The sequence below is a fragment of the Spermophilus citellus genome, assembly GCF_964194105.1.
Source record: "Spermophilus citellus genome assembly, chromosome: 6".
Lineage (NCBI taxonomy): Eukaryota > Metazoa > Chordata > Mammalia > Rodentia > Sciuridae > Spermophilus > Spermophilus citellus.
This window is the reverse complement of record NC_138187.1, coordinates 164,294,687-164,309,593: the sequence shown is the minus strand read 5'-3', so window position 1 is coordinate 164,309,593 and position 14,907 is coordinate 164,294,687. Positions and strand designations below refer to the sequence as shown.

The following is a 14,907-nucleotide window of genomic DNA, read 5'->3' as shown; positions in this document are numbered from 1 at the left end:
TCCCCCTCCTCTGGACAGAGTCCCCTGCTCACCAGTTCTCACCAGGCGTCAGGAACCAGAGTTCAGTTGCCATTTTAAGTCACAAGTAATTCTCTTCAACGATCACCCAGGAGGGGGTTTTCTTTAGAACAGAGTGGCTCCTGGACTCCCAGGAGGGTGGGCGATTCTGCCCCAGGGGAAGGGCCCTGCCACTCCTCCGGGTCCCTTAGACCTCAGACTCAGTGGGCGTGGTGCACCCAGACAGGGGCCAGGAGAGCTGGGGTAAGGTGCCTGGCTAAGGCCAGGGCTTGAAGGGTGACGGGCCCAAGGAAGGCAGAGGGTCAGAAACCGGACAAGGGGACGCTGGGATGGACACAGGTAGGAGACTGGGACCGAGGCAGGCAGGAGCCTGCGAAACACACTAGCCACTCAGGCAGCAGGCCATCAGACTGGGGTCAGGAGGCCCGGAAGTCACAGGATTTGAATGGGCCGTGCCAGGAAGTTGGCACAGGAAGGGGGCCCAAAGTGGCCAGGAGACCGAGGAGGCCCCTCCCCCAAGGAGGCCTCGAGGGCAGGGGCCAGGGGTTAGGTCCAGTGCAAGTTTCAAGGGAAGGGAAGGCGAGCGTGGGCTGAGTCTCGGATGGGTGGACACCAGACAGGCCCTGGACTTCCAGGTCCTCCTCGGGAGAGGCGGCCCGGAGTGTACCATCGCAGCTCTGGAGTGGCCAGCCAGGAGCGGTGACAGGAGCCCGCTCATCCCCGGAAGCCCCTCCTCTACACCTGCCCCAGGCCAACAAGGCGAGACGCTTGGTGAACAGCAAAGGACGGGCAGGAGGAGGGCGGGAGAGCCAGCGGGAAGGCTGGAAGAGGGGACTGCACACCCAACTGAAGCCAGGGCAGAGCCAGGGTCCCAGGCCGGGACACCCTCTCAGACCTGTCCCATCTGTTCTGCTCCCGGGGGCTCCCAGCTGAGCCCTGCTGGCAGGGGAGGGCCCCTGGCCCTCACCATCTGTCATCTTTGACACCACCTGGCCGTTTCCCCTGGGGCTGCCTGTCCGTGGGCAGGGAGCCAGGGGCCCAGGCCTGCCTTCGCACCTGGACCCGAGCGGGGGACGTGGCTCTGGGCTGCCCGGTGGAACCTCGTTTCTCCTTTTGCCCTCCTCCAGTGGCTGCCAAGCCCCCACTTCCTGCCGTCTGTGTTGGGGTCTCGGGGAGACCCTCCCCCTTCCAGCTTGCTAATTGCTGCGTATGGACACTGGGAATAGCCTGGTCTCTGTTCCTGGCAACTGCGCAGACGTCCCTTGGGCTGATCCGAGTCCCTCTGTGTGCTGCCAAGGGACGGGCTCGTCCTGCACACAGGATGCCTTACCCCAGCTCTCCGGGCCCCTGTCTGGGTGCACCACTCCCTCAGAGGTCTGAGGAGTGGCAGGGCCCTTCCCTAGGGGCAGAATCGCCCACCCTCCTGGGGGTCCGGGAGCCACTCTGTTCCACCCTTGGGTCGGTGGCCATCTCTGCCTGGAGACTCCCCTCGGCAAGTGAGGGAGGGCGCCGGTGGCCCGGTGGTACAGTACTTGCCTGGCCTGTGTGAGGTCCTGGGTTCCATCCCAGGAAGGAGGCGGGGAGGGAGGGAAGGAGGGAGGGGGAGAAGTAAGTTCCATCAAGTCAGTGGGGACAGGGTGAACAGGCAGAGGGGGTGGGCACTGACCACAGCTTTGCAGACAGGGTGAGGGTGTGGGGCCCAAGGTGACCAGCACCAGGATGGCACCGGATGGGAGGGGTCTGTGCCCTGACTGCCCCACTTCCATTCTTATGCTGTCCCTCTGGGTCTCATCTTATGCTGTCCCTCTGTCCCCATCTGTGAAGTGGGCAGCTGGACCAGATGGTTTCCTGCACCGCCCACCTAACACCCCAGGAGACGCAGAGGACTCTGTTGACCCAGCACCTGGGATTCCTAGGGGTGTTCTACTCCTGCCGTGACGGGGAGCTGGCCTCAGTCACAGCCTGCAGCTGTGAAGGCAAAGCACTGACTGGTGCTGAGATGTCCCCGGGTCTGATCCCACGACCCGAGTCATTAGTGTCAGCTCCCGACGGGCCTGGTGAGCGGGGTGGTGAGGAGGCAAGCCACCTCCAACGGATTCAGCCTTGGCTCCCCAGTCTCCTCAGCAGAGGAAGCCAGCTCCGGCAGCTCCAGGGCACCCGAGCCGGCCGGCACTGCACCCCGCTGCCCGACCTCCGAGCACACAGCACACGCCAGCCACTGAATGCCTTCGATCTGGTTTCTAAATGGGGCTCTGCCACTAACTGGCTGGTGATGCTGGGCTGGTGACCCGCCGCCTTTAGTGCTTGGACACAGGAACAGTGCCTACATCGTAGATGGTACACAGGGAGCACCTGACAAGAGGTACGTGCTCACGCATGGTCCTTCCCGATGCTGCAGAGACTGCTGACTGGCCCCTTGGACAGGCCTCTGACAGCCCGAGTGCCTTGCCAGACCCAGGCCCACCAGGCCTAGGAGCCTGCTGGGAAAGGCCAGGCCCCAGGAGCAAGGGCCAGCAGACCTGCAGACAGGACTGACACAGTACGCCTGCTGATGGACCATCGATGGCACGTGGCTATCTTGGTTTTAATCTGACAGCCTGACAATTTCTCTTTGCATTTGTGAAACACATTTAGATGCACCTCTCCTTTCTCTGGTCTTCAGAGGCCACTGTGCACAGCTCTGAGGATGTTTCCTTCTGCCCCAACTGCCCCCTGGGGCTGTGTTCATGCACTTGGCAGGGCACTGGGGCAGGAGCCAGAGGCTGGGCAACCAGCAGGATGACCCTGAGTATGTGGCCTGTGGGCCTCAGCCTGCTTAGCTAAGAAGGGGAACAACTGTTACCCTAAGCATGTCTCATATACTGAGGTTAGTTATATGAGGTCCTCTTACAGGGAGAGGAAATTGAGAAAGGGACTTGGGAATAATCTATATGAAAAATAGTTCTGGATACAAATGATTTTTCATGTGTTGGTCTCATCCATCTCCTGGGCTGGAAGCTCCACAGTTTCCTGAGTGTGACAGTATGGTGCCCGTGCCCCAGTATGGCCCCGTCAGAGGCACAGCCCTGGGCACAGCCTACCGCCTTACCAGAGCCTGACCGGCCTGACCGAGACTGTCCCTAAGGGAGGACTCCGATGGGGCAGGCCCTCCCCTGAGGGTGTGCCTAAGCTGCAGGCACCATGCCCGAGGGTTAGGCGCAGCCCATCCTGGGTGCAGCCCTGGGCAGAGCAGAGGGCGGCTTTGGGTGGGATATGGTCTCTCTTACCCTCCTCAGTATGAGTGGACGACAGCCCTGGCTCCAGAGGCACGAGCGAGCCTCTCTCCTCCCTCTAGCTCCAGGTGGGGACGCAGGGGTCGGGGCTGGCTTATCGGGGACCCTCCCCAGTGTGTGAATGCCTCTCTGCCCAGGGAAGCCAGGGCCAGAGCCACAACCTCCCAGAGTTACCCTCCAACAACCAACAAGCTCTGTGATAAGAAACAGCCTGAACACACACACTGCCGTTGGAGAGCCCTTCACACCTGTGACCTCACTCGTATGGGACGCAGGACAGGTCTTATTGTCCTGCAGAGAGGACACAGACTTGAAAGGGCTGGCGCTGAGCCCAGGGCTTCTGCCTCCGGCCCCTGTGCTGGGGAGCTGAAACCTAACCAACCGGAGCAGGGTCCACCCAGCCAAGGTGGTGGCTGAGGGTCCTTGATAAAAGGAGTAGTATGAGGGTTCTGGGCACTAAACAGGGCCAAGGAGCTGGAGAGAGAGCCCGTACCTCCCACCACCAGCAGGGAGCGCTCTTCCTCCTGTTCCTCCTCCTCGTCTGCTCAGAGTCTGAGCTGCACAGAACTCCAAATCCAGCACCAGGGCGCTCTGGACTCTACTAGAGCCCATGACTGCCCTTCAGGGCTGGTGGTGGCCACAGGAAGGTCCCAGAGGTGTAGACATGGGACTGAAACCCAAAGCCAGACCAGGCAGCCTGGAGCATCTGAGCAGAGACCCCAGGCCAGGAGCTGCTGTTCCTGCTCCAGCCCTCCCACAAAGACGCAGCTCTGACTGCTGGTCTGCCACTCTCGGGAGGAAGAGGTGCACATCCATGATCTCAGCTCCACTCCAAAGGAGCAAGGAAATAGACAAATCAGAGAAAAACAGCAAGGCCAAGTTCGTTATTTTTATTTTGCAGAGCAAGGTCAGGGAGCCTCCTTCTGCCCAAGCCCATTAGAAACAGAGTATCCAGGGGACGGGGCTTGCCTCCTGCCTGGCCTGCTTGCTCGGGTCAGGCACCGACCTTCCCTGGACCTCACGAGTACTTCCCTCACGTGTGGAGGGAGCCCAGCCGAGGAGGCCCGCAGGCCTTTCAGCCCGGCCACCTGTTCTCCTCCCCTCTGCTTTCTCCCAGAGTCCCAGGCATTCCCTGGTGAGGACGACTCTCCAAGAGGGGCATGGGCACATGCCTCTACTGGCGTCCACGACAACCCCAGGGCCACCCTGAAACACCCCCTGGGTTTGGACTAGTGAGAACGGGAGGCAGTTTGCCCCTGGCTGCCTCCGAGGGACGATGCCCACTGCGGGCACCCTGCTGCTGGTGTGCAGGCTCCCGACCCCACCCAGGGCCCTTGGCACGGCCTGCGCTCTGTCTCCAAGGTGTCCACAGGAGCTCTGTGCTTGCTCGTTCACTGTTCCTTCTCTTCCTGAAGAGTCCACATTACCGGCTTCTAAACTGCAGCCCCTGGTTGGCTGGTGCCAGTGCCACAGCAGTCATGGCCCTGCTGACAACCTGACTGTCCTCGGAGGACCTCAGAGCAAGGAAGGAGGCTGCTGAGGAGGGAGCCGTGACCACCACGTGGGCCTCTGGGCAGCCAAGGCCCTCCCTCAGGAACACTGAGCTTGGGAGCTGGGGCCTGTCTACAGCAGCTGTTCAAACTGAAAATCCCAAACTGAAAACCCCAAATTGGAAATGCTCCAAAATCTGGTGCTGTCTGAGCTCCAACCTTCACAAGTGACACTGCCCGATCTTACGTGAGGGGTCCAGGCAAAATGCAGGCTCACTGAAAAGACTCTACAGCCACGCCAGCCACAAATGTGAGACGTCGTGAGTTTCACCAGCAGACGTGGGTCCCTTCCCCAAGATACCTTGCTATATGCATGCAAATATTCCAAAACCCAAAAAAGTCCCAAGACTGAAACACTTCTGTTCCCAAGGATTTTGGATAATGGACACGCAACACGACACGAGGCTTTCTAGTGCTGACAGGAATGAAGGGACCTGTCCCGGTCACAGGCCAACCTGGCCCCAGTGCAGACAGGCAGGACACAGGGTCAGAAGCCATGGTGTATAATCCCAGCTCAGCTGCAGAACAGGTATTGGCCTCAGGCAGGCTGTGTGACCTCTCTGAGCCTGTGTAAGAAGGGATGATAATGGTACCTGGCTCCCAGGACGGTTGGGTCAGACGAGATCAAAATACACAAAGGGGAGGACGGGACCTTGCGCCCCACATGGAGCCTGCATTTCCCTGATCAACTGCCAGCCTTCGTCCTTCACCGGGATGCTGATGCCCTGCGGATCTGGCTCCAAGACAGCATCTGCCCCACTGTCCTGCAGGCACCAATACCCTCTATCCCTCGAGGCTCATCTCCTGTTCCGATGCCCCCTGCTCACCCCAGCCTGGGCAGCTGCAGACTGGCCCCTGAGCCCCACGAGCCGAGGTGCTTCTTCCTTCTCCCTTTCCCTGACCATCTGTCTCCTCGTGCCCTGCAGTCCCTCCACCTCTGGAGTGGGCTTTACCTCCAGCAAGCTTAATGCTGCGCTGATAAGACCAGTTAATCCTCTGCTTTCCTCTTTCGCAGAGATGGAGATTAGAGGCAAAGGGTTAGGCCACCCCCCCTTCAAGGGCACTCAGGACGTGCACTGGGGAGCGGGATCCTGCTTCCCCCTGAGGCTCTAGATAGGCCCCAGGGTTCCTGGAGAGCAGCAGCACTGGCCCTTCGAGACGGAGAGCCTCTGGTGGAACGTAACAGGAAGGGGGCATGGGCATTGGGCAAGTGGCCAGAGGCTCACCAGGCTCCCTGGGTCGATGGGCTGATCTCGTCCTCAGGAGCGGAGTGCCCAAAGGAGGCATCTCTACCACAGCAAGGCCCCTCATTCTGCCCATGCAAGAAGGTGGGTGCTGGCCCAGCTGGGAGGTGACCAGAGAAGGTCTTGAAGCTGGGCCCTTAAGCCGGTGCACAAGTCCCCGGGCTCATGGAATCAGGATGCAGGAGGCACGGGGCTCAGAAGGTTTCTACATCACGTTTCCTTGACCAGACACCACATGCTGCGTGCTAGCAGGCAGGTGACAGGAGGGTGAGGCTTCTGTGTTTGCTGAACAGCTCTCCTGGAGTACAGCACACTGCAGGGAGACAGCCAGTGGCAGGCGCACGGCCCATGCTGCGGCGCAGGCCAACCAGGATGACGCAGAGGACCCAGACACAACAGCATGCTGCACGGAGCTGACCGTATTGGTCCTGAGCGACTGTGGGGGTCAACCGTTCAGGACTGCAGCTCACAGGCAGAGCCAAGGTCCAAGAGACAGGACTTGTGGGAGAGGACACCAACACCTCGGTCCTAATAATGGCTCATTTATTTACTTGTATCACGTGTTCATTGAATATCTGCTTGGGTGACCCCAGTCCAAAGAAGAAAGTGGATACAATATTCGATTTCATTGGTGCTTGTATTGTAGTGGCAAGTCAGAAGTTGAATACACCATTATGTTCTCACTGACTGTAACAAGTAAAGGAACAGTGTGTGGTGAAAGGCAAGACCAGAGGACCCTGCTGAAACTGCAACCAGGAACCGCCTCCGGAGGGGTGGCTGGGGCAAGAACCGGCTAGAGCCGGGCAGCAGGAAGAGCACCTGGGGCAGAGAGCGGCCTGGGGGAAAGTTCTGAGCAGACAAAGTGGGTGGCTTTGAAAAGCTGGAGAAGGCTGACAGAGATGGGGAGCCGAACCTCGGTGGGGAAGAGACTTCTGAATTCTACCTTCGTTGTGATAGAACGTCACTAGAAAGTTTAGACAGGCTTTAACGGAAGATCGCCTGCTCTGTGGGAAACAGACCGGAGGGGGGCAAGAATGGGGGGCAAGTTCAGTTAGGAAGCTCCTGCAGGAATAGGTGGGGAGGGGGACGCGGCCTGTGACGGTGATGGGGCAGGTGGTGGCCTGACCCTCGCTGTGTCCCCAGATGGGGTCAGTCGGGTTGGCTGATGGACTGGATATGTGGGGAAGCACTTGGGGTGACGCAGATTTGAGCCTGAGAAACTCAGGGAGTAGGGGTGACATTTACTGGGACAGAAGGGATGCCAGACGTGTGACTTCGTGTGGGAGCTACAGTGGAGAGTTCAGGTGGGTCACCTGGAGCCTGAGATGTCCCCGACAGCCACAGACATGCGTACCTGGACAGGGTGTGCAGCACGTCCTGCCACTGGGGTGGGTGGGACCGCCCAGGCAGAGTCCAGGTGTGATAAACCGTGTCCTGAGGTAAGACCCAGAGAACAGTGGGAAAATGGAGTGGAGGCTAAAGATGGGGTGATTGGAGACAGAGGAAGCTGCTGACCACCTGGGATGGTGGTGAAAAGGCAGCACCTCCCAAAGTGGCTCTGGCTTTGGGACCCTGGAATCACAAACAGCAGAACAGTTTCAGGCTGGACAGGACCGGCCTGGAAGGCAGGGGACAGGCAGCAGTGGTGGAGTCAGACCCTCACCCACTGGCTCTGAAGGAGGAGCAGAGACACAGACAGGAGCTGGCTCCCGAAGGCGGACTGAGCAATGACATCCTCAAGTCTTGCCCAGGCCACAGGTCTTCAAACTGCAGCCCGCGGAGAGTCCCTTCCTGCCCTAGAAACACGTGGAAGGTCCTCGGCTCCTGTCGGCACTCCCTGAACCTCTGCTTCACCCCTGACAGAGAGCCCCACTCCTTGCTCACACCTCACTCAGGAAACCCCGGTGTTCGGCAGTGTTCTTCCACACACGGGACTGGCAGCTAGCAGACCACAGCAACCTTCATGCAGCATGAGCTTCTGTTAATATGAGTCTCTGTTGGAAAGCTCCTGGTACCCGAGGGGCTGGGAGAAGGCAGGGAGCCTCCCAGCACCCTCTGTCTGCTCAACATCTGGCCGCCACCTTCTCTTCCAGGCCCTCCCTGCAGACCCTACCTACCTGGCACACTCCACCTGCCTGCCTCCCCCCCCAGCTTCCTCCTACCCCAGTGGGGACACCAGCCTCTCGTCATGGGGCGCGGGAGTGAGGCTTCTGTGGCTTCCCTCGGCCTTATGGTGCCTGTGTCCCAGAAGCACCTGGTAAGTGTGTCCACTGATGGCACCTGTCCTGCCTGAGGGTGCCAACTTGTGTCGGTCTGCTTAAGGACACACTGATGGACTCCAGCAGGCCCAGGTAGGAGGACAGCAGGTGCCTGGGGCATCTACCAGCCTGTCTTCTGTGCAGTCATTCAAGAAGGTGCCAAGTCACTTGAGTTCAGGTTCAAATTAAGCCACGGTGGCTACCAACTATTCCAAAGGCTCTTTTACAAGCCTCCCTCTTGTTGGAAATTTAGACCATAAGAGCTCCTGTATTCCACTAACCTTGTAAACAGAGGTTGCTTGCCATTTTAAGCTGTGGGTATCCTCTGGCAAAATCCTTTTTTAAAATATTAAAAAGGCAGGTTTCTCACCCAAACCTTTCACCACGTCATGCTTCAGGGTCAGAACACTACAAGGAGTGAAAATGGGGCCTGCAGTGTCCCCCCCAACCAAGGCACTGGCTACAGTGAACATAATAACTAACACATCACCACAACTCTCATGCAATATGAGTTTCTATTAAAAAGTTTCCATTGGTGAAGTTTTCAGGGTATAAACATTTTGTGGAAATTGGTTCAATAAAGTCTGGGCTCCTCAGTGGCCTTAAATACCCTCAATAACTGCAGCCATGAAGAGACAGGAGGGCTCCGGGCACAGATCTAAAACACAGTTTAGTATTCTTGGGGCCTATTTTTGTTTCCCTGCACAAACAACATGAAAATCAGGAATCTTAAAATATCAAAAATTGCAGTTAAAAATCCAAAACTCTCTTCCCAAATCCCAAATGCAAGAATTCAGTGATGAAAGGTCAGAGAACATGCTGTCTCTGATTTACACCTGTGAAAACTGGTCCCAGTGTGAACTTACCCTCCTCTAGATTCAAGAGGAAGAATGCATTGCCCATTTTCTGGAGAGTTATTTATTTATATATGTACTTTAACTTATAAGAGATGTGAGGCCACAGACAGCCCCACTGTGCAGTCTTGGGAAAAGTGTGGCTGCTTCTGCTCAGTCTCTCCTGGCCTCCTCCCGCTCCAGGCTGGGAGGGGGGGGTGGGCGGGGGGGGGGGGGTATGGTTACTATCCCCTGGCAAGATCACCTCACTGCCATCAGGGTGAGGCCCGGGGATGAGACAGGACTTTGCCCTGTTCATGGCTTTCTCTGACTTGGCTGGAAAGAATGAATTCCATAAAAAACAAAAGCAGTTTTAAGACACATGTGTTAAGATGTAATTATTCTTTTGAGGGTGTGTCTTTTTAAATGGCATGATTCACCCAAAATAACATGTCCCCCATTTCTCACATCTAACTGTCTTCCAGAAAGACAGGAACACAGTGTGCAGAGGCATATTGGAAACTGGGATTCACATTTCTTCACCAGGAATGAGCTTTCTCCAGCACTGAGCTTTTATGCTTAAAGAGAAAAGTGCAAACTCTGGGAGGAATAAAGGAAACAAAACGATCTGTCAAAATTCCTTTTAGCGCCTCTGACTAGTGTTAACTTACATGCTCTCAGAGTGCAATGAAAAGCCTGCGAACTGCTGCTAAAAAGATGCCTTGACCTTTTAAAATGAGAACTCCCCCACCCCATATCCATATTAAATAGGTAAACCCTGGAGCTGTAGAGTTTTAGGTTAAGAAATGAAATGAGGTTGAATTTCCAGAAAAAGGGATCCCCTACAGGCCACAGGCTAATTAGGGTGCTCTAGACCTACATTGTACAGCAGGTAGAATACAGGCCCTGGCCCTTTAGCCACTGTAGTCACCAACTGCTCAGGGTACACACCTGCAAGGAGGCGGGCGGGAGTTATGAAAATTCAGTAATTAAAAGCGTCCTGGCCGAGACAGCCTGAAGCCTGCAGGTTCCAGGGCCGGCTGTCGGCCCCTGGCGGCCGAGGAACCCACGGCGGAGATCCTGGGTCTCCATCGCAGCCGCCAAACCCCGCGCGCACCCACCCGCGTGGTTGAAAGAAGTTGGAGAGCTTGCAGCTTGACAACCGGACTCAGCGGTGGGCATCGGGAATTCCTTCCAGCACAGCAATTCGGAAAGTTTTGAAAAGTAAAGACCCCAGACAGAAAAGAGACTCATCCTTTCTTTATCATAAAAGACACCCAGCGCCGCACCAGCCGGCTGCTGGCACAAGGCCGCCAGCCCTGTTGGGGACCCACCCGGCACCTCCCAGCTCCTCACGCCCCAGAACTCATCGCAGGGCCAGAGAGGCGGCTGGCTTAGCTGGGCTTGCGTTGACAGAGGGTAATGCCTCGGGGATCCCCGGCCTAGGGCACAGGGCTTGAATTCAAGAGCTACCAACTCCCGCTCCGACGCCCTGGACCTTCTCCTCCAAGCCGGCTCGGGTTTCTCCAAAGGACGCGCGGCACAGCCCTCGCGCCCCCCGCGCTCCATTCCATTCCTCTCTACGTTTCTCCCCCAGACTCTTCCCGGGGAGCCCCGCAAACACCGACGACGCCCCGAAACTTCCAGGGCACTCTCCAGCTACCCCACACCTCTGCGCCTCGAACCCTCCTGGTCGCTTTCTTTCCGCCCCGCACGGTTCTCCCTGCGTTTCTGAGGAGTCAGAAGCAAGCCACGAAAAAAATGCCTTCGCGAGAAGCCTCCTTACCCCCGCCCAGTCACCGAGACAAAAGCGCAGGGAGGAGGGAGGTGGGTGGGGAGGCGGGATGAAGGTTCAGAAAGAGGATGGGGACAGCGGTAAGAAGGAACTGGGGAGGGGGTCGCGGTGGAGGGCAGAGACGGGGGCCAGCACCCCGCTCCGGCGCCGCGCGGCGGGTCGCTTACATGCCCAGGTCGCTGTAGGTGTTGAAGAACTCCATCTGGTTGCACGCCTGGATCCAGCCCACCACCCAGGTCTCGTGGCGGGGGATGGGGGGCATGACCACGCGGGCCGAGGCTTTGAAGTAGGGGGTCTTGTAGCGCAGGACGATGGGCGAGGTCTCCTCGATGCGCGTGGGGCACTGGTCGATGGTGGCGCACACATCGTACACCACGATGTTCTCGCGCCGGATCCGCGCCTTGCAGGTGATGCTTTGGATACAGCCCATCCTGCCGCCCGGCGCCGGCGCGGCTCGGCGTGGGGCAGTGTGGGGGCCCGCGCGGGCAGCCGGGGGCGCCCGTCACGCCGGCATGGCGACGCGCCGCTCGACCCAGGTCCGCTCAGCTCGCGCCTCGGAGCGAGGTGCGGCCGCCGGGCATCCTCGAGGAAGCCCCCTCCTCTAGCCGGCTGCCCGGACGCCCGCCCACGCCCGCCCCCTCGCTCCAGCAGGGCGCGCGGAGCGTGCGCTCCTAGGAGGCGGCGGGCGCCCTCGCCGGCTCGGGCGCCCAGGCGGAGGGCAGGGAGGGGAGCGGCGCTGCGCGGAGTGGCGCCCACCCGGGGCCGGAGCCCCCCGCCCCTCGCCGGAGAGGAGGTGGCGGCGGCGGCATGGAGCCGGGGGAGGGCGGCGGCGGCAGCGCCCGGTCTGTCTGCCTCCGCGGCGGCAGCAGCAGCAGCCGCCGCCGCCGCCGCCGCCGCCGCCGCTGCTGCTGCATGAACCTCTGCACCGCGCTGCCCCCCGCGTGCAGCGCACCCAGCGGCGGCGAGCGGGCGGCCCGAGCGGCAGGCGGAGATCGCGCTCCCGCCGGCCCCGCCCCGCGGCCGGGCCTCGCCGACTCTCCTCGCCGGGCGCCGCGGCCTGGGGGCGCCAGGGGCCGCGGCCGGGTGGAGGGCCCGCGGCTGGGGCCGCCCCGGACGAGCTGCGCGGAAGACACTGGCTTTGCGCCATGCGTTTTGTCCCTCGCCGGCTGCCGTCCGGGTGGGGGGCGGGGGTGTTTAAAGGGCCGCGAGCCCAGCGGCGGCGCGCGGGGCGGGGCGCGGCGCGGCGCGGCGCAGGTGGCGGGCGCTGTCCAGGGTCGGCGGGCGCCGGGGCCGGCGGGCAGCGGGGTCGCGAGCCGGGAGAAGTGCGGCCCGGGCCGGGGGCGCTCCTCGGCCGGCCCCGCCGCTCGGGAGCTCCTCCTCCCGCCCGAGCGCGCGCGCGGGGCACCGGGTCCCAGCACCGCGGCCCGGAGCGCCCGGTCTGGGTGGGCGCGAGTCCGGCTCTGCCTCCGCGGCGGCCCGCCGCGCCCGAACCTCGGCCTCTCCAAACGGTCCCCAGCAGGACCGCAGCTCGCCCGGCCCGGGTGCCCCGGGAGCCCGTGCCCCGCGCGGCCAGCCGGGTGGGGACGCTCGCGGCCTCCTTGGGGTGGCCGCCTGGGCCTCTGCCGAGGACAGGGGAAACTCAGAGCGTTTGGGAACCAGGCAGGATCCAGTAGTAACCTGTTAATTATACGAATGTCCCCGCCCCCGCACACACAGACGTCCCTGCTGGGCATTGGACCTGGGGCCTGGTGCATGCCATGGCCGACCACAGACCTGTGTCCCCAACCCTGACATTCTGGGCACCATTGGTAGCAGCCCATATACCCCACAGAAAGCCTGGGCTCTTAGGGTTCCGTTTAGTCTTGCTTCTCCAGAGTGCTGCAGAGTGACTGGCGCAGGTGGCCACCCAACAGTTGTCTGTGAACATGAATGAAGCGTCTGGCTGCCGCTGACCTGTGGGAACTGCCACCACAGACCATGGATGTTGTTTGTCGTCTGGCTACTGCTACGTGCCTGTTATTGCTAACGTGCCATCAGGAAGAAAATTTAGCAGACACTTTTACTGGGCATCTTCTCACACTGAGGTTTCAAAGCCAATAGCTTCTTTTTATGTATTTCTTCCATGAGCATTGAACATTGCTGGACCTAATGCCCAAGTGTGAAATACACTAACAGGCTGCAGGAGGCTGCTAGACTTAGTCTTTAGGACAGATGTGACCAGTAATTTAAAAATTGGTTGTGATCTAAAACCACTCTTCATCCTTATTTTAACTTTTCTGTTACCTTGGTTCACTTTATAGTTAACAGAAAAGCAGTTTCCCTCTTTGATGGCTTGACTCTCAGTTTATCTCACCTCCATCGTAAGTCCTTTTATCATCCACACTGGCTTGCTGCCTGGCAGGAGCCACGCACTGTGCTGGGTACCAGGAATTCAAAGCTGGACAAGAGCACACAGAAAGCTGGAGAAGACAGACTTGTTAACAACTTGTTAAGTCAACTGTGACACATGTTTAATAGGGACATCTGTCCAGTGCCACAGAAGACCAGACAAGAGAGTCTGAGATTTACATATGCCTGTCCTGAAGCAGTGACAGCTGAAAGGGATCTGAAGAGCTGATGGAGGCTTGCCAAGAAGACAAGGATGAAAGGGTAGGGTTGGATGAGTGGTTGGGAATGCAACACACATAGGTGTGAAAGGTGGCGTGTTCAGTGGAGAAAACAGCTCACAGTCCAGGTGCGTCTCCATGTGGTGTGTGGACCAACACAGCAGAACCATCATCCAAGAACCAGCTGTTGATAGGACCAGAGATGGACCTTCTGCAAAAGCTGTTGAAAGCAAGAGTTGGCTTTTGAGAAGAATTAGTCTGTATCATTGTGGAGGATAGGAAAGCAGGGTCTCAGGCATGATTTGGCTCTGTGCTGGGTAGCACTGTGGGGCTGCAGGGGTCTGGCTGCCTTGGAGAGTCATTTAGGAGGTAGATTTCATTTACTTGCTGATTAGATGCTGGAGGAAGGTATGAATCAACTCTGTTTCCAAAAGACTTGGTAACTAAGTATATGTAGGCAGAAGGAGACAAACAGTCGCAAGTTGGGTTTGTGGACGAATGGTGTTAAGTTTGAGGTACTTGGGGGTCATTTTGGGAAGGGGTCATGAGTTTTAGTGGTTGTTAGGTTCTAGGAAATAGACCAAAAGAAAAGCATTCAGTTAAGAAATTAGGTCATATTTCCAATTAAGTTACTTGTCCATTGAAGTATTGTGGATAAATATCTCCTTTGTCTTCTCTCGGCTTCTGCTAAGTCTCTTAAATGAAAAGAGAATAATAGCTTTCCCCAGATTATAGGGAAATCATGTAAGGGAGAACATTCCTTATTTTTTGAACTTTAGACCTTATTATATCCAGTAGAGTGTCAATAAAATGAATTCATTATCCACAGACTTGCCCCCTTGACTTTCTCCCCCTTGACTTTCTTGAAGGGTTCATTCATGACCTTAGTGAGTCTTCAAAATCATAAGTGTCACCATGACATATGATTTCCAATATCTAATGCAGTAATATGTAACTGGAAAGTATAAGGAGTTCTCTCAGATTCTTCATGGCTCTATAAATATGGGGCCAAAGTAATTTCTAAAGATATTCAAATTTTCCCATTGAAATAGACTCCTTATTTCATTGTCTTATATCCTACCTCATTAATTCCATCTTTCCCTGACTGTAAGCCCACGACGACAACCTGACGAGAATTGCCGAGTAGGTGTTGGAAGAGCTGAACTGTGCTGGACACAATGCCGGTTTGGGGTAGGGTCCACGCATGAGCTGTGTTGCTGGCAGGTGCTCTCTGGCCTCAAAGCAGCCCATCCAAGTTTGTGTCTCAGCAAATTGCCTCATGGCAGGAACCTTTCAAGTCCCTCACTGGAGACTGTCATCATTCTTGAACG

General features: G+C 57.9%; 1 protein-coding gene across 2 annotated transcripts in view; it reads right to left on the bottom strand.

The window, feature by feature from the left end:
• The window catches only part of FAM78B (family with sequence similarity 78 member B), a 73,659-nt gene extending 61,634 nt beyond the window's left edge, over positions 1-12,025 (bottom strand). Inside the window, exon 1 of one of the 2 annotated variants that reach the window (XR_014022554.1) lies at positions 11,138-12,025. Coding sequence is in view for 1 of the 2 variants with exons in the window: in XM_081298488.1 (XP_081154614.1) it covers positions 11,138-11,400 (263 nt within the window). In the remaining variant the exon portion in view is untranslated. The remainder of the gene's footprint in view (positions 1-11,137) is intronic. The other variant, XM_081298488.1, reaches the window with a different exon arrangement.
• Positions 12,026-14,907: the final 2,882 nt, after the last annotated feature.